The sequence below is a fragment of the Pecten maximus genome, chromosome 2 (assembly GCF_902652985.1).
Source record: "Pecten maximus chromosome 2, xPecMax1.1, whole genome shotgun sequence".
Lineage (NCBI taxonomy): Eukaryota > Metazoa > Mollusca > Bivalvia > Pectinida > Pectinidae > Pecten > Pecten maximus.
Window position 1 is genome coordinate 4,572,139 of NC_047016.1, and position 28,000 is coordinate 4,600,138.

Consider the following 28,000-nt stretch of genomic DNA (forward strand, 5'->3'; position numbering starts at 1 on the left):
TAGCATTTCTCCCTTTTTTCCTCCGGTCTTTCGTCTGCAATATTTTGTTCGTGTTTCGTTACATTTTGAGTTCGAACAAAGCTTTTCTTCACACTGCTAAATTGACTTTTTTTAATTTGTCGAGATAAACGAAGTAAGATGATCATTAAACATTTCATGAACATACATCATTCTTTATTTGTTACAATTTATGAACTTCGTAAACTTTGACATCAAATACATTCATGGTAATAATCTCATACATACATTGTACAAGTTCAATCTACGGTGAGGTTTCGGGTCCAACGAAATGTAGTTATTTACAAATGACAATATGTACATATGGGTCTATCTGTATTATAGTTTACATACATCATCACAGATTGTATCCAACACGACGTGTAACCACGTGACACCCCATGAAGTCGTATTATACACAGTGGGGAATCATTGTGTAATCATATTGTCTAATTTACCACAGCTTTAAACTATTGTTACAAACACGAGCCATTATTCCTTAGACGTAATCTGCAGTCTGTGCACGCAGATCGATATAGAAACAACAACAGTGCCCGAGTGGATCCATTAGTACAGCTACAGTACAGTACTGATATGTCACCACAGGTTAACAGTTAACAGGTAATTATAGGACTAGTTAGAACAATCGGTAAAATAACACTGTCCTAACTGTTGCATCACAACCCATGAGACATTTAACATCTAAATGTTTATAATACAATTCGGTTACTGGACACATTGATTTTAGAAATTCACAGTCGCCGCTTGTTTGTTTTATGGTACAAAGTAGCCCGAGTTTCCTCTGGCCCTAGCACCAGACATGGTGTCAGGGCCAGAGGAAACTCGGGCTAGGGACATATCAATGGTAAATATAGGTCGAATAAAATCGACAAACCCCCCCCCCCCCAAAAAAAAACCCCATACACACACACCCTCACACCCACATACACACTCGAGCATTTCCGTCGTAAATCATGAAGTGTATAAAAGGACAGACTTAATAAAATGACTTAATTAAAGGTACAGTTTGTATATTGTCTTTTAAAATTCACACCGAAAAAATGGCTATACAATAATTTACACACTATCGACCGATAAAACGTGTTTTCACTCACTACATACTAAGTTAATCAAATGCACCCAGGTGGGTGAGTGATACTTAAAACTGGTGTACAGGTGAGAGGATGATACTTACACTAAAATTGGTGTACAGGTGAGAGGATGGTACTCACACTAAAATTGGTGTACAGGTGAGAGGATGATACACTAAAATTGGTGTACAGGTGAGAGGATGATACTTACACTAAAATTGGTGTACAGGTGAGAGGGATGATAATTACACTACAAATTGCACCCGGGCTAGTGATACTCATGTGAAAATGGTACACAGGTGAATGGATGATTGGGGATAACAACAGGCCCAATGGGCCTTATCGCTCACCTGCTTCTAATGCAACTGCGGATGCGAAGCTGATAGCCACTTCATTCAAATATAAGAGTTGTTTTAGTTTTATCAATTTAAACAATTTTAGCCGTTAGGAATCTATCCCAGCTACTGACTCATTATCAGGTCTCGGCGTCTCTTGTTTATTGAAAAGTCTTTGTTTAAAGATTTTAGCCCTATTTTACCACTGCGACCTTTGACTCCTGTGCTTTTGGATGCAGGTCAAGGCCATTCATTTGGAACAACCTTCGCAACCCTTCACCCCAGCATGCAACAAGCCCAATGTCAGGTCTCTGTGCTTCGTGGTTATTGAGAAGAAGTTGTTTAAATGTGCAAACGGATGGTGGACACGGCACCACGTCATAAGCTCTCGTACACAGCTAATACCATTATTGTCTTTGTACATTGCATAGCAAGTTCGAAGTAAGACACTTCGTGGTGAGTATATATTTGAAATAAGACACTTCGTGGTGAGTATATATTTGAAGTAAGACACTTCGTGGTGAGTATATATTCGAAGTAAGACACTTCGTGGTGAGTATATATTTGAAGTAAGACACTTCGTGGTGAGTATAGATTTAAAGTAAGACACTTCGCGGTGAGTATATATTTGAAGTAAGACACTTCGTGGTGAGTATAGATTTAAAGTAAGACACTTTGTGGAGAGCATAGATACCATTTGTACCGTCCATTCCATACGAGTTGTAGTTATTACTCCAGTTTAATATCAGTTGTTTATAAACAAATATATATACAAATGTATGCATCTATAACTTGGCGAGTCATTGATATTTTCTAGAGTATAACAAATGTACAAAATATTTATATACAAATCGCTCTATTTACTAATATGTAATCCTTAACCATTACAGGACATATTGTTCACGTACAAGTTTATTGTCTCGTTGTCGCAGTGTATCGATGACGTAAGCATGGCGCATGACCTAATGTGCGATTAGTTACAACCACATCACTTCAACGAAGACCTCTTATACCAATTGTATCTATTTTATGAGAGAACTGTAAAATTGGTTTTGATGTACATGTATATCTTGTAATGGTTATTCTGTCCATTAAATACACAGTTGTTGTCATACTCCATTAAATACACAGCTGTTATCATACTCCATCAAATACACAGTTGTTGTCATACTCCATTAAATACACAGCTGTTATACTACTCCATTAAATACACAGCTGTTATACTACTCCATTAAATACACAGCTGTTATCATACTCCATCAAATACACAGCTGTTATCATACTCCATTAAATACACAGCTGTTATCATACTCCATTAAATACACAGCTGTTATCATACTCCATTAAATACACAGCTGTTATACTACTCCATTAAATACACAGCTGTTATCATACTCCATTAAATACACAGCTGTTATCATACTCCATTAAATACACAGCTGTTATCATACTCCATTAAATACACAGCTGTTATCATACTCCATTAAATACACAGCTGTTATCATACTCCATTAAATACACAGCTGTTATCATACTCCATTAAATACACAGCTGTTATCATACTCCATTAAATACACAGCTGTTATCATACTCCATTAAATACACAGCTGTTATACTACTCCATTAAATACACAGCTGTTACCATACTCCATTAAATACACAGCTGTTATCATACTCCATTAAATACACAGCTGTTATCATACTCCATTAAATATTTTACATGATAAGTGACCTATCTTGTTCATTTTTTATACTGAATATAACTATTAAATGGAATTATCAATGTCGTAGGTTGTATAAAATATCTTTCATTTCCTTACATCTCTTCCAAACTCGCTCACATCCATCTTCGCTAGCCAAGGACTCATTTCGTACACCAAAACGAAATATATTTGGCGAGAAGAACGATGCGTCACATCAGGTAATGCACTTTGTTTACATTAAAAGATGATTTTTTTTTCAATTCTCTAGCGACTGAACATTTTACAGTTACTTGGCAAGGGAGACAACTTCGGAAGACGTCAACTTGTACGGTTTCGAGAAGGTAGACAACTCTTTCAGGCAAAAGAAGTAAACCAATTATTTACTATTTTGCATCAACAGGCTGGTGCCGTCCGAGAATGGAATATCACTAGTCAGGGAATATATATACACTATCACAATCGTTCTGGTACAGTGGCTGTTTCTCTGACAGAATGACGTCATCGGAACCATGGTAACCATTGCCGAAATGATATGAGCGCACACAGCACTGCTGAGAGAAGTGAGATGCTGGGTGAGGCGGTACCGTTACACAGGTGTTTCCCACACATACACAGGTAGCCATTACCGTCACTCTCTGTCCGACACACTCCGTCAATCTTCATAATGTTCAAAGTCATTCGAGCGGAACATGTCCTCTCCAGCATCCGCACATCTGTAAAATAAACATATAAATACATAGATTTTAATAAATAAATAAAATAAAATAAATAAAAAATATTTTAAAGTTCAAATAGATTCAACGATGGCATTCCAGTTATAAGTCCCAATAATTCCAACACAGCGGTATGTATGGTTGCTGTCTGTAATATAACTGGCAGTGATTTGAAATGCGATGTTCACATCAGGCGTGGAAATAGGTTGTACGTAACAATAGGCCTATAATCAAATTTAGTAAGGACATTACTTCATTTCAAACATTCTGACGTCAGAAAAGTAACCGAGCATCCATTACTAGCTAGTGTTTATAAATATAAATCCGAAACGGAATACAATCAATCTAATTAAAATTAGACTTGTAATTTCCAACATACTTGTATTGCAGTGTATTGTAGAGGAGTGGAAATTACAAGTCTAATTCTAATTAGATTAGGGATACAATTTGACCTTATGATACAAACGGGACACCAACTAATAGTTGATAGACGCCGGGGTAACTGTATCTATCAACTTTACCATAATCAGAATTCTGCACCGAACGTTTCACTGTATGAAAAAAACCCCAAGAAAAGGACTTTTCGTACATAACTTTGTGTAAAGGACTCTCTCTCTCTCTCTCTCTCTCTCTCTCTCTCTCTCTCTCTCTCTCTCTCTCTCTCTCTCTCTCTCTCTCCATTGAACAGCTTAGCTGAAAGTGTTCCTTCAGAGTTAGAAATGGTGTATATAATGTACTCAATAGAAGCTGAAGAGTCGTTTTTTAGGAAAAAATGTTCAAAAATGACCAAAACAATTAGTTTTAAATACACTTCCTATTCATTTAACTTATACGGTATACAAATGTCTCTCAATGCGACTGTTACTTGTTAATTTTACGACAAAGGTGAAACCTTCGTCTACAGAGTTCTGCAAGTCCTACCAAAAAAACTTACTGTTGATGTAGCGGGTCCATTTGACACACACGCCGTGGATACATTCTTCCTTAGTGGCAGCAGTGTTCGTCTTCTCGTCGAACGGATCGGAACAGGAGCTGTTGTTCTCCACCCCGACACAGTGGTAACATAGGATTGGCCCTGTAATACGGGGAGGGACAGAGAATTAGTACATATCATTATACGGAAACTGGTGCCTAACGTAACATGGGGAGGGACAGAGAATTAGTACATATCATTATACGGAAACTGGTGTCTAACGTAACACGGGGAGGGACAGATAATTAGTACATATCATTATACGGAAACTGGTGTCTAACTTAACATGGGGAGGGACAGAAACTTAACATGGGGAGGGACAGAAACTTAACATGGGGAGGGACAGAGAATTAGTACATATCATTATACGGAAACTGGTGTCTAACGTAACATGGGGAGGGACAGAGAATTAGTACATATCATTATACGGAAACTGGTGTCTAACGTAACACGGGGAGGGACAGAGAATTAGTACATATCATTATACGGAAACTGGTGTCTAACGTAACACGGGGAGGGACAGAAACTTAACATGGGGAGGGACAGAAACTTAACATGGGGAGGGACAGAGAATTAGTACATATCATTATACGGAAACTGGTGTCTAACGTAACACGGGGAGAGACAGAAACTTAACATGGGGAGGGACAGAAACTTAACATGGGGAGGGACAGAAACTTAACATGGGGAGGGACAGAGAATTAGTACATATCATTATACGGAAACTGGTGTCTAACGTAACATGGGGAGGGACAGAGAATTAGTACATATCATTATACGGAAACTGGTGTCTAACGTAACACGGGGAGGGACAGAAATTAACATATCATTATACGGAAACTGGTGTCTAACGTAACACGGGGAGGGACAGAAACTTAACATGGGGAGGGACAGAAACTTAACATGGGGAGGGACAGAGAATTAGTACATATCATTATACGGAAACTGGTGTCTAACGTAACACGGGGAGAGACAGAAACTTAACATGGGGAGGGACAGAAACTTAACATGGGGTGGGACAGAAACTTAACATGGGGAGGGACAGAGAATTAGTACATATCATTATACGGAAACTGGTGTCTAACGTAACATGGGGAGGGACAGAAACTTAACATGGGGAGGGACAGAAACTTAACATGGGGAGGGACAGAAACTTAACATGGGGAGGGACAGAAACTTAGTGCATATCATTATACGGAAACTGGTGTCTAACGTAACATGGGGAGGGACAGAGAATTAGTACATATCATTATACGGAAACTGGTGCCTAACGTAACACGGGGAGGGACAGAAAATTAACATGGGGAGGGACAGAAACTTAACATGGGGAGGGACAGAAAATGAGTGCATATCATTATACGGAAACTGGTGCCTAACGTAACATGGTATATGTAAGATTGAACCTTCTTGCCTTTGTAAAGCGTTAAAGCCGGATTAATTCCCAGTATTTGTGTTCGGGTGAACCCAATTTTCCACTCTCCGCTAGTGCTCGACTTGTAAGTATCAAGTATAGATGCCTAGCAGAGAAAGAATAGACGGCAATATATAGGGTCTGGTGTTTTTTTCGTGTGTAGCAAACTTTTCGAAGTTGATTTCAATTCTGTACAAATGTGTGGTTTCTGATTTTGCCTTTTGATCTTCGTCGATGAGATCCATTGCTATGTTTACATGTTCTGCACAAATATGACTTAAACAATACTGATAAACATTGTAGCATAACTTTTTGTCAACTAAAAAATGACAGAAAACTTTGCCATAAAAACAAAACAAAAGAAGTTTTAACACGATGACATAACTTATTTGCTGATATTTCAAAGTGATGAATTCCATTTCATTAAATTAATCAGGGATATCCATTAAGTTGGAGGCTGGATTTGATTTTTTCTGTATCGAACGACAGACGACATACCTGTCAGTGTATAGTGTATGATGCGCCTTACGAGATATCGCCGTAACAACCCAGAATTTGACGTTTTAAGTATTTTGACCGCAGTAAATGTTATGACCTTTGGTTAGGCCACACTCTACAACCACGCAATAACAACGTCTCTCTAAGGAATACACACTTTTCTGAAGGATTTTCGTAATTATTTGGGAAAACCTTCATGCTACGTTAATCCTTGTTGGTGAAACTCAAGTCAGGTGTTAGTCATCTAACTTTAGTAAAATTAATATCAACTTCAATGCCAATCTAAAACAATGAGCTTTGTATACCCACCTTCAGTCTCCGTCATGACATGGAGGCGGGGCTGTGTTTTTTTTTTTTTTTTTTTTTGGCGGTGTAGGTATATGCCGGGTCTAGTGTGTATAAAACCTTTTTGACGGTGAAGGTATATGTCGGGTCTAGTATATATAAAACCACTAAGAACGATGCTTTATGAGTAGTTAATTTACAACACCTTATTAACTACAACTCGTACCTACAGGCAGACACTGTACCCGAAGACATACTCCTTCAAGTGCTAACCAAACATTGGCACCATGTCCATGTCCGTCTTAGCGCGAATCGAGAGGATCCTACAGGTCTGCCAAATGAAACTCTTGCTACTCTTGCAGGGAGTGTGTAGCAAAAACTGGTCACTGCACACAAGGGATTGCTTCTAGCTTCAACAACTTGAAAGCAGCACCGGGTTACGATACGAACCCATTAGTCAAAATAATACACCACTTTTGAGAACATGAGACGCGCCTCCCTCCGTCAAAAACAAATTAATCAATTCCAACGTGACGGTCTGGGCCAGTCCCTGGAGATAAGTATCACTCCTCCAGTGACACAAAGTAAACCCCGAAAGAAAAGACTACCCTCCAAGCAAAATCTGACCACGGGAACGGTCAACAGCAACAAAGTAGTCAATCTCCCTGACCACACCCTGGGTGCCGCGTACACTTTGCCAAAGACGAGGGCTCGGATGACTCTGAACAGAGGGCCTTGTTAATCCATTTTGAAAAAAACAACCCTCCATCCAGTAAAATCCCACCACTGGAGGCATTCATAGAGGCTGCAAAACAGGGGATATCCGATCACCAAACCATGACATCACATCCAAACAGTCAACCTTGGGATGGATGAGCGAAAGGCACTTTGGCCCTGAAGCAAAACACCACCATTATCATTAAACCAGCTCACAAAGGTTCTGCAGTTGTTGTCATGAACAGAAAGGACTACATTCAGTCGGCCAATCGCCAACTGTCGAATGAGGCGTTCTATCGTTCTAGTCGATAACGATAGAACATGTTCAAAAGGTCAATACCGCCATCAGCAGGAGATTATGAAAAGGATACAGCTGATGTTTTGCGCTGTGATTCTCCACGAGCAGGGACTTTTTTCATCTCCTTCCTAAAATCCACAAGGCTGGAAACCCCGGCCGACCTATCATCAATTCGATTGGTCACTCTACAGAAAAAAAGTCTCGAAGTTCTTCGGCTTCCACTTAATACCTCATTCCGAGAGCTTACCATCTTGCTTGAAAGACACCGTGTAGTCATCTACCTAACGATACACTCCTGGTCACCATGGATGTAGTCTCCTGGAAATTCTTACGTCAGTACTCACGCTGAACAACTTTACATTCAACGGAGAGCACTACCTACAAGTTAGTGGTACGGCGATATGCACCAAAATGCCACGACCATATGCGAACGTGATTATGGGCCATGTCGAGTCAAGGCTTCTTGTAGCAGCCCCATCGAAACCACTCAACTGGCTCAGATTCTTTGATGACATCCAGATAAGTGGACATCAGGTCGAGAGTTCCTTGAGGAATTCATTCGATTCACGAATGAGTTCCATCGGACCATAAAGTTTGCTGCAGACATCTCCGGCGAGAAAAACACTTTTTGGACACCTGTTCCACACCCGTCAACGGGGAAATACACACGCATTTATACAGTAAACCCATGGACACTTTGAGAATCAGATGTGTTTTGTCTCCGACGACTATGACTTAAGACGTCGTTGGGTAGAGCCAAGATCCCATCTTCTCAGGGTATACGGTGCAGCCTTGATTGATCATGATATTGATAGGGTAAAATGATTGGACAGGAGTATACTGGAGCCAGACCTAAAGTGGGAGAATACCTTGTGTAGTAACCTTTCATCCTGGCATGCCAGCATTGTCTACAATCTTCCAGAAACTCTGTCACATCCTGCTACCGTCCGGTAAACTTGAGGGTAATCTTTCGGAACACCACTACGATTTGGTAGTCAGCGGTAAGCTACCTTCACTCTCTCCTGCTACTGCCACTGTCTGTTTGAAGACATGTAACTGTAAGATGTGTAAACTTTGTCCGTACACTCACAGCACCAGTCCATTCAATTGTGAGACCCATGGCAGTGGCGTAGGAAGTCGTCAAAAAGTGGGGGGGCAAAATTTTTTTTAACCTTAAATTTTACGCACTAAACAAATCGTATGCCATCTCCGCAAAATTAGGCAATAATTATCATTTCAACATCCCATGATAATTTAGATAATTTTTGTAGTACAAAATAAGTTATTTACGCAAATCATGAATCACCAGGCACGGCCAGGATTTTTGAAAGGGCGGGTGGTCCAGTAATTTAGTAATAATGCGAGCGCCGTCGGCGCGAGCCGATTTTTTTTCCTTTTTTTTTTTTTTTTTTTTACGAGGGGTCTGAGGGGCCGCCCAGCGGGTCCAGGGCAGCGCCCTGATAGGGGGTTCAAGGGGGTCTAAGCCCTCCGCGAAAAATGAATATAGCACATTTCCAATAATTCGGGATCAGGCGCGGATCCAGGAGTTTTCGAAAGGGGGGGTCCAGTAATTAAGTGATCATGCGAGCGCCGTAGGCGCGAGCCGATTTTTTTCCCCTTTTTGCGAGAGGTCTGGGGGCCGCCCAGCGGGTCCCAGGGTGGCGAGGGCCCCCTGTGGATCTGCAATCGAAAGGGGGGGCAGTAATTTAGTGATAAAGCGAGCGCCGTAGGCGCGAACCGAATTTTTTTTGTATTTCCTCGTACCTGTCGGTAATTAGTATCACTCTATTCACGTTAAAACCGCGCATTTTTATTCATGTTGTGTTTCTGTCTTGTTCTCATTATGAACTCAATTAACTTCACAAATTATCATCAACTTATTGAATCTATGTGATGAAGTTAAGCAAAATTTCGTATTAAGATATAAATATTGACTTACCAGGCTATTGCAGACGACCGACACACAGGTCTGAGGATTGATATACTAGTATAAAGGTCGGAATGTTCCGGATGTACAAGATACAGTTTTTATCGTTGCCTTCAAGAAAACATTATCGGTTCGAAAATATACAGATATTTATCGAAATGAATATATAAATTCGTGTTTTTTCCCCTTTTTTAGATTTTGGATGTCAAAAAGTGGGGGGGCAAAAAGATATGTTTGCCCCCCACACTGAAAAAAGTGGGGGGGGCAATTGCCCCCCCCCCCCCCCCCCCCCCTGCCCCCCCGCTTCCTACGCCACTGCATGGGCAGAACTAGCTACACTCCAGCTAGTTTTCTTATTACTTGTACCAAGTGTAATATGCAGTATGTAGGTGGGACCAAAACACCACTCTATGTTCCATAAAGCAAAAACACCACGACCTGCCAGTAGCAACATGCCGAGCCACACATGGTATGACATGCAGGTGGTCCCCATTGACCACTGCATGATGATCAGAAACACATTTGCTTTAGTGACTTGGTTCGTGCGGAACAGCAGCTGATTGGCTGAATTAGTTGTGCGGAACAGCAGCTGATTGGCTGAATTAGTTGTGCGAGTACTTTTGCAGCAATATGTCAAGCGTACTACAAATCGGTATATCCCACCGCAATAACAATTGCCACAATTTCGACTCATCTATTTATCTGGGTTTTTTTTTCTATTTGTCTTTTTATTTATTTATTTATTTATCTTATCATAGCTCTTTGTAGTGTGAACCCGTAACTCTCTTTTATTTTTCAAATCTACCGCCCTTTTCGTAGATTTTGAACGAGTTGTCCGGAACATCGTGACCCAAAAATAACACTTTCGACCACGCTTTAGATACAATTTTAATGTTCAAACTACGCTTTTCTCTGTAACCACATTTGAAATACTTAGATATTTATTCAGTTTGAGGATACTATTTGTAGTCAGGAATATGGGATTTTAATGGCTACACGCTGCCCCAGCCCAAAGTTTTGGCCGATTTTTTTGGGACGAAATGAACCCACTGCGGAGAGAAACAAAAACATTTGCTACATAGCTTGCTCTGTCATCACATCGCTTGGACTTACGCTGAAACTTTTTAAACCTTTTAATAAGTTGTTTATTTATACCATCTGTAAACCACCTAAAACGTTTTCTAATTAATAATAATAGGTCCTCGGCGAACGAATGGATCATTAACAAAAACATAACGATATTGTTCGATCATTAACAAAAACATAACGATATTGTTCGATCATTAACAAAAACATAACGATATTGTTCGTTCATTAACAAAACATAACGATATTGTTCGTTGTTTATCAAACTGTTCGTGTTCTTTATATTTGATCGGTTGTAATTTACTTGCGTCTTGATAAAGGGGTGGGTTACCTCGAGAATTCGACATTTAATTGTCTGTACTGTCGTTAATACTACATGACCAATTATATATATACATGTATCTAGGGCAAAGAGATAATAAAACAGGAACAAAAACAGCAGGCCTTGTAGCATCAGTAAACCAGACCGACATCAAATATACCCATACTTACAGGGAAGTACTTAAATACAGAGCAATTCCCAATTTTATTTTAACAGCCACTTGCTTCAAACGTCATCAAGAAGATTTTAATGTGTCTGGTTTCGTTTGAACGCCCCTTCTGCATCTGGTTAAGTCATTTAATACAAATATCTGAGGTACTAATTGCAATCTTGATTTTCAATTCTGAATAATATAGCAGACAATGATGAGCTCGAGTGAATAGCAAACATTGCTACCAAAATTAATTTCACGCATTATCGTTCAGCTAAAACAGTTTGAAATAGTTCTAATTTAAAAGGAAATATTATGATATTCATAAACTTATTCAGTGGTAATGGTTTATCGACTTATCATACTACCACGACACTGTCTGGTGAATAGTATTGATTTCCATAGCCCTAGAACCGAACACAAGCAAACAAGATGGCGTCGGGTTGTCTTCCAAATTTAATTACCCATTATTCATGTCTAATTTGATCTAGTTTCGATCTAAGCTAATCCGCATAAAACAATAATCCAGTCGTTAAAAACGCTAAAACATGACTTGTTGCAAACTTTAAACAGTAAAATTAATTACCTAGCTATCTCTCTAAAGTGATGAGTATAGGTCTGGAAACTGAGTATCGTACATAGCACAGGGGCTTGGCACGACTGACACTATAATACATATATATATGGACCATCATTTGGAAAATCGTGCCAAGCCCCTGTAGAGGGAGTCACAGCCCGGTACCTATCTCTCAAAGTGATGAGTATAGGTCTGGAAACTGAGTATCGTATAGGAATTTGCTACACTTCATACGAACCGGATTTGATTAAGATTAATACGTAGGAAAGTTAAGAATAGAGAACATGAGAACAGTGACAGAGGAAATACGTCAGGAAAGTGGGATACTGTATCAAATAACCCAAAGGGGATCATCGCAAACAATGTTATAAAATGGCTGAATCTGTGTGAGTACTAGGAAGGTCCCCGTCAAGGAAACCCGTCCTTGATATCTGTGTGAGTACTAGGGAGGTTCCCCGTCAAGGAAACCCGTCCTTGAAATCTGTGTGAGTACTAAGGAGGTTCCCCGTCAAGGAAACCCGTCCTTGAAATCTGTGTGAGTACTAGGGAGGTTCCCCGTCAAGGAAACCCGTCCTTGAAATCTGTGTGAGTACTAGGGAGGTTCCCCATCCCCATAAAAAACCCGCCCTTGAAATCTGTGTGAGTACTAGGGAGGTTCACGTCAAGAAAACCCGTACTTGAAATCTGTGCGAGTACTAGGGAGGTTCCCCGTCAAGGAAACCCGTCCTTGAAATCTGTGTGAGTACTAGGGAGGTTCACGTCAAGAAAACCCGTACTTGAAATCTGTGCGAGTACTAGGCAGGTTCCCCGTCAAGGAAACCCGTCCTTGAAATCTGTGTGAGTACTAGGGAGGTTCACGTCAAGAAAACCCGTCCTTGAAATCTGTGCGAGTACTAGGGAGGTTCCCCGTCAAGGAAACCCGTCCTTGAAATCTGTGTGAGTACTAGGGAGGTTCACGTCAAGAAAACCCGTACTTGAAATCTGTGCGAGTACTAGGCAGGTTCCCCGTCAAGGAAACCCGTCCTTGAAATCTGTGTGAGTACTAGGGAGGTTCACGTCAAGAAAACCCGTCCTTGAAATCTGTGCGAGTACTAGGGAGGTTCCCCGTCAAGGAAACTTGTCCTTGAAATCTGTGAAATCTTGGGGGGGGGGGGGGGGGGGGGGGGGGGGGGGGGTCTGTGCTGTCGTTGTTGTGTCCTTCGACAAGACATTTTACCCTAGTTGCTCCGTACGTTGTTCAGTGAGATTGTCATCAACTACTACAATGAGTTCTCAAATTGACCCTGGCTGTTCACGGAGCGATAAACCCAATACACAAACCAATGCTCGCTATGGAGAATACATTTATTCTAAAAAGAGATTAATCAAGTCCATCGTAAGGCTTGCTTTAACTTCCCTCGGATCATTAAAACGAGTTTAAACAAGCCATGCGGAAAAAAATATTAACATACATCATGTATATAATATCTCCTTTTATATACATATACATGTATGGTAAGATGATGTTTTTTTTTTATCAAGGTGGTACGAAATGGCCCATTAAAATAAATGAACATTTATTTATGTAAATTGTTTTCTGGTGTACAGAGAGTACAAGGATATATATATATATACAGACTGAAGGTATTTTACAGTCACATTTAAAGCTAAAAGAATTCCGTATCATATGGAACCCTAGTACTCGCACAGATTTCAAGGACGGGTTTCCTTGACGGGGGACCTCCCTAGTACTCGCACAGATTTCAAGGACGGGTTTCCTTGACGGGGAACCTCCCTAGTACTCGCACAGATTTCAAGGACGGGTTTCCTTGACGGGGAACCTCCCTAGTACTCGCACAGATTTCAAGGACGGGTTTCCTTGACGGGGAACCTCCCTAGTACTCGCACAGATTTCAAGGACGGGTTTCCTTGACGTGAACCTCCCTAGTACTCGCTCAGATTTAAAGGACGGGTTTCCTTGACGGGGAACCTCCCTAATACTCGCACAGATTTAAAGGACGGGTTTCCTTGACGGGGAACCTCCCTAATACTCGCACAGATTTAAAGGACGGGTTTCCTTGACGGGGAACCTCCCTAATACTCGCACAGATTTAAAGGACGGGTTTCCTTGACGGGGAACCTCCCTAATACTCCCACAGATTTCAAGGACGGGTTTCCTTGACGGGGGACCTCCCTAATACTCACACAGATTTCAAGGACGGGTTTCCTTGACGGGGGACCTCCCTAATACTCGCACAGATTTAAAGGACGGGTTTCCTTGACGGGGGACCTCCCTAATACTCACACAGATTTCAAGGACGGGTTTCCTTGACGGGGGACCTCCCTAATACTCACACAGATTTCAAGGACGGGTTTCCTTGACGGGGAACCTCCCTAGTACTCACACAGATAACCCCACCGACCCGGATAACATACTTCGTTGACCCGGATAACTAACCTCGCCGACCCGGGTAACTAACCTCGACAGGATGACTAACCTGGTGGACATGATAACTGACTTGGTGGACTGGAGGACTAACCTAATGGACTGGATGACTAACCTGGTGGACGGGATGACTAACCTGGTGGACAGGATGACTAACCTGGTGGACAGGATGACTAACTTGGTGGACAGGATGACTAACTTGGTGGACAGGATGACTAACCTGGTGGACAGGATGACTAACTTGGTGGACTGGATGACTAACCTAGTGGACAGGATGACTAACCTGGTGGACAGGATGACTAACCTGGTGGACAGGATGACTAACCTGGTGGACAGGATGACTAACCTAATGGACTGGATGACTAACCTAATGGACTGGATGACTAACCTGGTGGACAGGATGACTAACCTGGTGGACAAGATGACTAACCTGGTGGACTGGATGACTAACCTAGTGGACAGGATGACTAACCTGGTGGACAGGAGGACTAACCTAATGGACTGGATGACTAACCTCGCACACTCGGACTGCACATGTTGAAGGCAAGATAATGATTAAAATAATCATTAGTTGAAAATGAGATTCTTTACATCTAAGGTTATATAATAATCTAGTAAATGTATGATTACCTGGAGTTTACACGACAGACATTAACACAGTGTACATTAAACTATTTATATTTCTTTATACCTGGCCTAAGGACTTCAGTTAGTTCAGTTAACTGTGAATAGTATTCCGTGTTAACAGTAATTACACCAATCAGATTAAATCCTTATCTAAATTTCACTGATTCTTAATGAAACGTACGAGTTGAAGTTTAGGTCTGGTTTTAATCAGATTGCAATGCCACAACCAACAGCCTACAATACACAATACCAAGTTTGTGTAAGTGAAGAACAGGTTCTATCTGAAATATTCAAACAATCCTCACAATCTTCAACTTTTGTCGAGAAACAAATCTGTGGTAAGAAGCGTAGTACTTTGTCCTGGTGTTACCTGTATATATGTTAGACAGACAACTGTCACTCGGCTGTGTTGTTGGTGTTACCTGTATATATGTTATGACAGACAACTGTCACTCGGCTGTGTTGTTGGTTTTAGAGGGTGGTCATGAGAGTAGTCGAATGGAGATGTGGTAATGTGTAAGCTGTGTGCTGGTAGACATTGGTTTGACTACTTACGTCCGGACATATATCGGACCAGTCATAAAAAACTTGTAGGTTACATAACATAATTGTAGGTGACCTCGCGGTATGCTGTTTTATTTCTACCGCTACTAAACAGTTTTTTGTGTTTGTTATTCGAACACGAAATACGGAAAATAATATATATTTGTAATGCGTATAAAGACACGTCATTAAAATTTAGGAATCCTACAATCAAAATCTATAAAAATCAATCTTATCCAACTATGGCTGTAACGACACTAACCGCGTCAGATCTAACTTACAGCCGACATTTTCACAACCAACAGAGCGTACTGCAATCTTCCTCAAACGATAACATCATTTTGATATTTGAGTCCAAACACACGTTTCCGGTATGACAACATATGATCCTGGATTACATGATGGTTTTAAAGTACACTGTGTAGAAACCGACCGAGATAAATCATAAATACAGTGGTTTTAAAGTGAAACAGTAAAGTGACCGAATCGATTACATTATAAAATACAAGATGGCTACCAGTAGTTTTTCGCTATATCATTTATTTACAGGAAGTAAATTGTGCGTTATATCGTTTATTTACTCCAAGATATAATACACCCCTGTGGTACGATATATTACAGACCCCTGTGGTACGATATATTACACACCCCTGTGGTACGATATATTACACACCTCTGTGGTACGCTATAGTACACACCTCTGTGGTACGATATAGTACACACCCCTGTGGTACGATATAGTACACACCCCTGTGGTACGATATATTACACACCCCTGTGGTACGATATACTACACACCTCTGTGGTACGATATATTACACATCCCTGTGGTACGATATATTACACACCCCTGTGGTACGATATATTACAGACCCCTGTGATACGATATATTACACACCCCTGTGATACGATATATTACACACCCCTGTGGTACGATATATTACAGACCCCTGTGATACGATATATTACAGACCCCTGTGGTACGATATACTACACACCCCTGTGGTACGATATATTACACACCACTGTGGTACGATATATTACACATCCCTGTGGTACGATATATTACACACCCCTGTGGTACGATATATTACAGACCCCTGTGATACGATATATTACACACCCCTGTGATACGATATATTACACACCCCTGTGGTACGATATATTACAGACCCCTGTTATACGATATATTACAGACCCCTGTGGTACGATATATTACACACCCCTGTGGTACGATATAGTACACACCTCTGTGGTACGATATATTACACACCCCTGTGGTACGAAATATTACACACCTCTGTGGTACGATATATTACACATCCCTGTGGTACGATATATTACCCCCCCCCCCCCCCTGTGGTACGATATATTACACACCCCTGTGGTACGATATAGTACACACCTCTGTGGTACGATATATTACACACCCCTGTGGTACGATATATTACACACCCCTGTGGTACGATATATTACACACCTCTGTGGTACGATATATTACACACCCCTGTGGTACGATATATTACACATCCATGTGGTACGATATATTACACACCTCTGTGGTACGATATATTACACACCCCTGTGGTACGATATATTACACACCCCTGTGGTACGATATATTACACACCCCTGTGGTACGATATATTACACACCTCTGTGGTACGATATATTACACACCTCTGTGGTACGATATATTACACACCCCTGTGGTACGATATATTACACATCCCTGTGGTACGATATATTACACACCTCTGTGGTACGATATATTACACACCCCTGTGGTACGATATATTACAAACCTCTGTGGTACGATATATTACACACCCCTGTGGTACGATATATTACACACCCCTGTGGTACGATATATTACACATCCCTGTGGTACGATATATTACAAACCTCTGTGGTACGATATATTGCACACCTCTGTGGTACGATATATAACACACCCCTGTGGTACGATATACTACACACCCCTGTGGTACGATATATTACACACCCCTGTGGTACGATATATTACGGACCCCTGTGGTACGATATATTACACACCTCTTTGATACGATATATTACACACCCCTGTGGTACGATATATTACACACCCCTGTGGTACGATATATTACACACCCCTGTGGTACGATATATTACACACCTCTGTGGTACGATATATTACACACCCCTGTGGTACGATATATTACACACCCCTGTGGTACGATATATTACACACCTCTGTGGTACGATATATTACACAACCCTGTGATACGATATATTACACACCCCTGTGATACGATATATTACACATCCCTGTGGTACGATATATTACACACCCCTGTGGTACGATATATTACACACCCCTGTGGTTCGATATATTACACACCCCTGTGGTACGATATATTACACACCCATGTGGTACGATATATTACAGACCCCTGTGGTATGATATATTACAGACCCCTGTGGTACGATATATTACAGACCTCTGTGGAACGATACATCACACACCCCTGTGGTACGATATATTACACACCCCTGTGGTACGATATATTACACACCTCTGTGGTGCGATATATTACAGACCCCTGTGGTACGATATATTACACACCCCTGTGGTACGATATATTACACACCCCTGTGGTACGATATATTACACACCTCTGTGGTACGATTTATTACACATCCCTGTGGTACGATATATTACACACCCCTGTGGTACGATATATTACAGACCCCTGTGGTACGATATATTACACACCCCTGTGGTACGATATATTACACACCCATGTGGTACGATATATTACAGACCCCTGTGGTACGATACCTATATCACCCCTGTGACGGATACTTACCCGAGAGGTCACTCTGGGATCTGACCCCATGTAAACAACACACAAGTAACACTATCCAGTGTCTTGTCAGTCGGAGGGGGATAGGGCTAGTGACGTCACGTGCCATGGTGTGAGTGAGGGGGGTGGCGGGGGTCTTGAACTTTAAAAAGAAACGCATAATTGATTTCTGATTATATTTGCAATTGTTAGTCAAGGAACGTACATGCAGAGGGCAATTCAATCGGCATGTAACTATTGTGTTTGATTTAAACAATACCAGAAAGTATATTGTTATACAAAAACTCAAGTACGATAATGGGATAAGTGTCACAGAACAAAACAAAAACAAAAACAAAAAACAAAACAAAAACAAAAAATATTAAATAGAATAAAATAAAAATCATAGAAAATGGAAAAATATCTGAGCGAATACTGAAAAATAAAAATAAAGAGAGGGAGAGAAAAATATAAAAAAAATGAAGGCTTCAAGGAATACTAAACTATTATCTAGAGGGAGAATCCGTCAAAATAGGAGAGGAAAGGGTAATGGCCGCATACGTCACATGTACTGACTTCAGGTACAACACATGCTGTTAAAATAAAAACTAAGACAGGAACTTCAGAAAGGGAAAGTTCCATGAACACCGCAGACAGCGTTTGTGGTATGGCGAACGGTGAGCTTGGAAAGAGGGGAGGGAAAGCAGGGAGGAGGAGGAAGAGGAGGAGGAGGAGAGGAGGAGGAAGAGGTTCACAACTTATCAAACGTGTTGGTTAGGTATATGGAAAAACAAACAAAACACTGGTTATATGCACAAAAAAAATATTTAGCTGTATATCATCTTGATTAGAGAATATATCAACACAACATATAAGTGCGTTTAGTGCAGTGTTTTTCTGAACTGTTTATTCCCATAGTTGAATATCGTGTTATGTGTTATAATGATACATCAGCTGATTAAAAGTCGTCAATAGTTCTCAAAATGTTATATATATTATATATATACAGTATGTTATAGTACAGCATATCTAAGCGACGTCACTATAACTCTTATAGTACAACATTATATATATATGCATGTATGTACTCGTGTATGTGTTAAAGTCGTCAATACAACAATTTGTCCTCAAAACATGTATGTATGTTATAGTACTACATTACATCTATGTAAATATGTTGTAAAGTCATTATGCATTAATGACAGTTTTGTATGTGTAATAGCTACGTCGGCAATTTGCATGACTTTTTGTTATATTGACGTGTAAAGTTTTGTTCGTGTTTAGTGACGTGTAAAGGTTTGTACGTGTTATATTGACGTGTAAAGGTTTGTACATGTTATATTGACGTGTTAAGTTTTGTACGTGTTTAGTGACGTGTAAAGTTTTGTACGTGTTTAGTGACGTGTAAAGTTTTGTACGTGTTATAGTCACGTGTAAAGTTTTGTACGTGTTTAGTGACGTGTAAAGTTTTGTACGTGTTATATTGACGTGTAAAGTTTTGTACATGTAATAGTCACGTGTAAAGTTTTGTACATGTTATAGTCACGTGTAAAGTTTTGTACGTGTTATATTGACGTGTAAAGTTTTGTACATGTAATAGTCACGTGTAAAGTTTTGTACATGTTATAGTCACGTGTAAAGTTTTGTACGTGTTATATTGACGTGTAAAGTTTTGTACATGTTATAGTCACGTGTAAAGTTTTGTACATGTTATAGTCACGTGTAAAGGTTTGTACGTGTTATAGTGACGTGTAAAGTTTTGTACGTGTTATATTGACGTGTAAAATTTTGTACGTGTTATAGTGACGTATTAAGTTTTTGTACGTGTTATAGTGACGTGTAAAGTTTTGTACTTGTTATAGTGACGTGTAAAGTTTTGTACATGTTATAGTGACGTGTAAAGTTTTGTACATGTTATAGTCACGTGTAAAGTTTTGCACGTGTTATAGTGACGTGTAAAGTTTTGTACGTGTTATAGTGACGTGTAAAGGTTTGTACGTGTTATAGTCACGTGTAAAGGTTTGTACGTGTTATAGTCACGTGTAAAGGTTTGTACGTGTTATATTGACGTGTACAGTTTTGTATGTGTTATAGTGACGTGTAAAGTTTTGTACGTGTTATAGTGACGTGTAAAGTTTTGTACGTGTTTAGTGACGTGTAAAGTTTTGTACGTGTTATAGTGATGTGTAAAGTTTTGTACGTGTTATAGTCACGTGTAAAGTTTTGCACATGTTATTGTGATGATGACAATGAACGCCCCCTTTTTAAGTAATGGCTCGAAACAAATGTGATGTTTTCACAAACTTTTTGAGTTTCTACATACCCGATAGGTCGTCCTGAGCGAGGATCCCAGAGAGGCAGCTCAACAGTACGGCGACCCAATGGAGGTGGCGTATCATAGCAACACTAAGTTAGACCCTACTGGTCTACACTAGGCCCTCACTCAACGTAGGGTGTCTAGGGGTACAATCAACTCTGGAACAAAATGAAAACAATATTACATGATGTGTCTATATATGGGTTACAAATATTGCTTGGACCAAAAACACAAACAAATCTTGACAGCACCATATATCTGGAAATACATACTACTTATACAAAACACATTAAATATGTGAAGTACACGTTATGGAGTGCTGTCAATGGGACCGCCAGGTTGTAATGCTTGGACAATAGGTTAGAGGCTTTGTGATGCCGAGGAGGCGTGTCACTATGAGGACCAATGTGATGCCGAGGAGGCGTGTCACCATGAGGACCAATGTGATGCCGAGGAGGCGTGTCACTATGAGGACCAATGTGATGCCGAGGAGGCGTGTCACCATGAGGACCAATGTGATGCCGAGGAGGCGTGTCACTACGAGGACCAATGTGATGCCGAGGAGGCGTGTCACCATGAGGACCAATGTGATGCCGAGGAGGCATGTCACCATGAGGACCAATGTGATGCCGAGGAGGCATGTCACCATGAGGACCAATGTGATGCCGAGGAGGCGTGTCAACATGAGGACCAATGTGATGCCGAGGAGGCGTGTCACCACGAGGACCAATGCGATGCCGAGGAGGCGTGTCACCACGAGGACCAATGTGATGCCGAGGAGGCGTGTCACCACGAGGACCAATGTGATGCCGAGGAGGCGTGTCACCATGAGGACCAATGTGATGCCGAGGAGGCGTGTCACTATGAGGACCAATGTGATGCCGAGTAGGCGTGTCACTATGAGGACCAATGTGATGCCGAGGAGGCATGTCACTATGAGGACCAATGTGATGCCGAGGAGGCGTGTCACTATGATGACCAATGTGATGCCGAGGAGGCGTGTCACCATGAGGACCAATGATGTTACAAGTTGATCAGAGACAATGTATCAGTGGAGTAGCCTTTGGGTGTTTATCTATCCTCCTTTCCTGTCTTCTCTTCGTTCCATGGTTAGTTTTTCTTACTTGGTGTTTCCGTGAAACCCCATAAAACGCAAAACATGTAGCCCATATGGCCTGTATCGCTTACCTGAATATCGCAGTGATTATGGCAAAATGATTTATATTTCTACAGGAGAAGAAGGATTTCAAAGAAATTGCTATATTTGCCCTATTGGGACCCCGCCCCTCAGGCCCATGGGGGCCCAAACCTACAATCTATACAAAGTAGGGTCGGTTCATCCAATGATGCTGTAGACAAGTATTCACAGTTTTAAAGAATTTGCTTTGTTTCACCGACCCTTTCCTCAAAGATGCTTCTGACCAAATTGTGTCAATGCCATTGGCATCTTTTTGTTGGAGTCGTGTGCTTACTGCTGTGTAACATATACCTGATCGGCAAACATTATCCAAATTTGAAGTGACATACTTAGGTTTGTTAATATATGACCAATAGAGTGTAAACACTCTTACAACTCTACTTTCCTTCAGCCCGATCTGAACAGGCCTACATCGAGTCTTTCACCTTTGTGGACAGGAAACTGTCACTTAGACTTAGCCGATGCACAATGTAGCCACTGCGCCGTACCAGGAGAACTTGCAATAGGCGTGCTTGATTTGTCAGTGTCAAGCACTGTGGTGGTGACCTCAGTGCCTTTTAACGTTATATTCATATTGTAGTTTTGAATGTCACGTGGCAAGCAGCACGACCCTGTACTAATTGTAATATGCGACCATGTAAATAAATCATCGGTAAAAAGGCTGATCCCACATAAATGCATACCAGGTAAACCGGATATAGGTAGAACCTGGAACATCAAAGAACAATGGCAACGCAATCAAAACCACTAAGACACACAAATACAGACCTTGTTAACCGGATGTAGAACAACTGGAACTGAACACGGAAGTAAGAGTGGTCCAAGACACTCGGAGACCATGATACAAACCGAATGTGGGCAAAAACAGGAACATCACCAAGTCACACAAATACAGACCTTGTAAACCGGATGTAGAACGACTGGAACATCACCACGACACACAAATACAGACATTGTAAACCGGATTAGAACAACTGGAACATCACCATGACACACAAATACAGGCCTTGTAAGCCGGATGTAGAACAACTGGAACATCACCAAGGCACACAAATACAGACCTTGTAAACCGGATGTAGAACAACTGGAACATCACCAAGGCACACAAATACAGACCTTGTAAACCGGATGTAGAACAACTGGAACATCACCAAGGCATACAAATACAGACCTTGTAAACCGGATGTAGAACAACTGGAACATCACCAAGGCACACAAATACAGACCTTGTAAACCGGATGTAGAACAACTGGAACATCACCAAGGCACACAAATACAGACCTTGTAAGCCGGATGTAGAACAACTGGAACATCACCACGACACACAAATACAGACCTTGTAAACCGGATGTAGAACAACTGGAACATCACCACGACACACAAATACAGACCTTGTAAACCGGATGTAGAACAACTGGAACATCACCAAGGCACACAAATGCAGACCTTGTAAACCGGATGTAGAACAACTGGAACATCACCAAGGCACACAAATGCAGACCATGTAAACCGGATGTAGAACAACTGGAACATCACCAAGGCACACAAATGCAGACCCTGTAAACCGGATGTAGAACAACTGGAACATCACCACGACACACAAATACAGACCTTGTAAACCGGATGTAGAACGACTGGAACATCACCACGACACACAAAAACAGACCTTGTAAACCGGATGTAGAACAGCTGGAACATCACCACGACACACAGACCTTGTAAAGCGGATGTATAGCACTAGTACCAAGTGTACAACACCAAAGGAAGGCACAGATACGGAGCTTGTGTAATCATCTCACGTCTACACATGCGTAATGATTACGTATAAACTGTTATATTTATACTAGGAATGTCTGGTTTTATGAATATATGTCATTTTCCTTCTAAATAGAATAAAACATCTAATCCGGTGATGGTATACCGTATAAAATCAACAGATTTGGAATAAAAACATGTTCACACACTGAACAAGTTATTGCCAACCAAGCCAAATTATACCTCAAATCGTTCATTCAGCATAATTCTATAACATTTACTCTCTCTCTCTATATATATATATTCTTCACATTTACTTATCTGTGGCAGCTAATCTTATTTACAATTAAGTAGATTATTTTATACGTCATTCGAAACAAACGATGAACTATACGTATACAACCCGCAGTCATATAACTATACCTGGGTGTCTTTGGGATCCGGACACTTTAGCTGGACACAAAATGTTGGCGTCCCTAAAACTGAAGTCCCGACTATCGTTATATATCACGGAGCTAAAGAGTTACATAAAGAACATGGACGTCTGAAATAATGGCTGCACACAAAAAGAGCGCGTACAGATATCCTATGTGACGACCATTATAAAACAATGATTTAATTAAATACAATAAAAAGTTCGTGACTTAGATCTGTGTATTTACCCAACCGTGAACGAGTCAGGTACGTCACAGCCGAGATCTAACGCGACCCTGGTGACTCGGTATCACTGTATGATTAACATGTGTATTGCATATGTTTATACAGGTATTAGCTCGTATAGACATACTTTTCGGTTTACCGTAGATTTCCTAGTGAACGCCATTATAGTGTTACAATGGCTATACAGTTTTACCTGTACCTGTAGGCCTAACCACACAATATAGTTTTACCTGTACCTGTAGGCCTAACCACACAATACAGTTTTACCTGTACCTGTAGGCCTAACCACACAATACAGTTTTACATGTACCTGTAGGCCTAACCACACTATACAGTTTACCCTGTACCTGTGGGCCTAACCACACAATACAGTTTTATCTGTACCTGTAGGCCTAACCACACAATACAGTTTTACCTGTACCTGTAGGCCTAACCACACAATACAGTTTTATCTGTACCTGTAGGCCTAACCACACAATACAGTTTTACCTGTACCTGTAGGCCTAACCACACAATACAGTTTTACCTCTACCTGTAGGCCTAACCACACAAGTATCGTTACGCTGTATTCTTCCATCACAAATCCAATTTAGTCAGGGAATCAAATTTCATTGTATATATAGTAGCGTTAACAGTAGCGATCCTCAGACTTCTTCGGTTCCCGAGACAGTGGGTGGGACACATACAGCAATATTTCTGGAAAGGTTAAGTCAAACCCGAATATACTTAGGCTTTCCTTCACGTGTTATTCCATACCTATTCATCCCCCTGTATTGTATAGGGCATTGTGGCATGTCATCAGTTAGGCTACAGATGAGGAGTCAGTGGTGAAGGATTTTTCATGGTTTCGAAGGGTCGGTGTTGGTTTTGAGGAGTCGGAGAGAGTTTTGAAGAATTTGTCATGGTACATGGTTGTGAAGGGTCGGTAACGGTTTTGAAGGATCGATTCGGTGACGATTTTGAAGGGTCGGTGATGGTTTTGAAGAGTTGGTGATGGTTTTGAAGGATCGGTGATGGTTTCGAAGGGTTGGTGATGGTTTTGAAGGGTCGGTGATGTCTTTGAAGGCTCGGTGATGGTTTTGAAGAGTCGGTGATGGTTTTTAAGAGGGAGTGATGGCTTTGAAGGATCGTTGATGGTTTTGAAGGATTTATGATGGTTTTTGAAGAATCGCTGATGGTTTTGAAGGATCGGTGATAGTTTTGAAGAGTCGGTGATGGTTCTGAAGGATTTGTGATGGTTTTGAAGAATCGGTGATGGTTTTGACGGATCGGTGATGGTTTTGAAAAGTCGGTGATGGTTCTGAAGGATTTGTAATGGTTTTGAAGGGTCGGTGATGGTAAAGAAGGGTTGGAGATGATTTTGAAGAGTCGATTATGGTATGGGTGCTTTTGAAAGATGAATATTACTCTCGAAGGAGGGGTGATAATTTAAAAGGATGAGTGATTATTTTGATTAATGATGATTTTGAAGGATGAGTGATATTTTTCAACAATAAAGGATGATTTTGAAAGATGAGTGGTGATTTTAAATGAAGGATGAGTTGAAGAATGATTGATGTTTCTGAAAGAAGGATGAATGATAATTTTAAAGGATAAGCGATGATTTCAAATTGAAGGATGAGTGATGATTTTAAATTAAGAATGAGAGATCATTTTGAAGGATGAGTTAATGGGTTAAGGGAGGATACAGTTAGTTAAATGAGGAAGGGGATATGGGATCTTGTAAGTGAGTTAGGGGGATATGAGCTCTAGTAAGTGAGTTAGGGGGATATGAGATCTTGTAGGTGAGTTAGGGGGATATGAGATCTTGTAAGTGAGTTAGGGGGATATGAGATCTAGTAAGTGAGTTATGGGGATATGAGATCTAGTAAGTGAGTTAGGGGGATATGAGATCTAGTAAGTGAGTTAGGGGGATATGAGATCTAGTAAGTGAGTTAGGGGGATATGAGATCTTGTAAGTGAGTTAGGGGGATATGAGATTTTTTAAGTGAGTTAGGGGGATATGAGATCGTGTAAGTGAGTGGGGGTATGAGATCGTGTAAGTGAGTGGGGGTATGAGATCGTGTAAGTGAGTGGTGGTGGTGGTGGTGGGGTGGGGGAGGGGGTGGGGGTGGGATATGATATCTTGTAAGTTAAGGGGGTATGATATCGTGTAAGTGAGTGGGGGGTATGAGATCGTGTAAGTGAGTGGGGGATATGAGATCGTGTAAGTGAGTTAGGGGGATATGATATCTTGTAAGTGGGGGTATGAGATCGTGTAAGTGGGGGTATGAGATCTTGTAAGTGAGTGGGGGTATGAGATCTCGTAAGTGAGTGATGATATGGGATCTCGTAAGTGAGTGGGGGGTATGAGATCGTGTAAGTGAGTGGGGGGTATGAGATCGTGTAAGTGAGTGGGGGGTATGAGATCGTGTAAGTGGGGGTATGAGATCTTGTAAGTGAGTGGGGGGTATGAGATCTCGTAAGTGAGTGGGGGTATGAAATCTTGTAAGTGAGTGGGGTATGAGATCGTGTGAGTGAGTGGGGATATGAGATCGTGTAAGTGAGTGGGGGGTATGAGATCGTGTGAGTGGGGATATGAGATCTTGTAAGTGAGTTAGGCGGATTTGAGATCGTGTAAGTGAGTGGGGATATGAGATCGTGTAAGTGAGTGGGGGGTATGAGATTGTGCGAGTGGGGATATGAGATCGTGTAAGGGAGTTAGGCGGATTTGAGATCGTGTAAGTGAGTGGGGGTATGAGATTGTGCGAGTTAGATGTATATGAGATCTTGTAAGTGATAAGGTGTGGTAATAGTGAATGGGAGTGACAACGGGCGGTTATAGGTTTGACACGAGAAGCTGGTAGATAAGGGAGGGGTGGGAAGGTGGAGTGGAAGTCAAACACATATTAATCATATCCACAATTGGTTTGAAGATATTTACAAAATGTACAATATAAAACAGCTTCAATTCTCAGGAAAGAATCACGTAGAAGAAATGTATGTGTGCACACATATCACATACAGCATTGTTGACAGTGTATTTGGCATGCGATCACATTATAAAGGTACATGAGTACATACATATACGTGCTATAGACAGTTGGTAACTAGTTATTAGTACTTACTCTACGGGAGGGTCCGATCCTACCACTCTGACGAAGTAGGGTATTCCCCTTGTCTGATCAACACAGAACTTCACTAAAGTTCACTGGGACACCCCAAAATGTTGAAAACATCGAACCATGCCTTCGCTGATAATTCCACCAAGTGTGGCATCAAATCACGATATTGGTACACACCGACCGTCTCTCCCGTACACACGTACACGTCCAGCTTAATTGCACGTATCCATTTCTTACTAATTAGTATTGTATGTATATCTCATACAGCAGAGCTCGCGCTGATGCGCGTGCGTGCGTACAGCATGAGATAAATTATGTTCGCACGTCCACTTCTGTGCTGCTGAGGAGAGGTAGTTCTAAATTTAGCAACCCCTTCTCATCTGATCCAAGTTAGAGCCCCCCACTGCACTCGTAGAGTCTCGAGTTGTTTGACTGGGTCTGGCGAAGTGACGCAGGGTCTGT

At 41.0% G+C, this 28,000-nt stretch overlaps 1 protein-coding gene across 2 annotated transcripts; it reads right to left on the bottom strand.

The window, feature by feature from the left end:
- Nucleotides 1–148: 148 nt before the first annotated feature.
- LOC117314640 (protein quiver-like) lies at nucleotides 149–27,990 on the bottom strand. Of its 2 annotated transcripts, none has more exons than XM_033868727.1 (4): nucleotides 27,542–27,990; nucleotides 20,828–20,979; nucleotides 4,774–4,914; nucleotides 149–3,839 (listed from the first exon to the last, which is right to left on the bottom strand). In XM_033868727.1, exons 2-4 carry the CDS (start codon nucleotides 20,901–20,903, stop codon nucleotides 3,625–3,627), a joined length of 432 nt encoding a protein of 143 aa, XP_033724618.1. In that variant the 5' UTR covers nucleotides 20,904–20,979; nucleotides 27,542–27,990; the 3' UTR covers nucleotides 149–3,624. The 2 variants fall into 2 exon arrangements, with proteins under 2 accessions (XP_033724618.1, XP_033724613.1); XM_033868722.1 differs by lacking the exon at nucleotides 27,542–27,990 and adding an exon at nucleotides 18,529–18,667.
- Nucleotides 27,991–28,000: the final 10 nt, after the last annotated feature.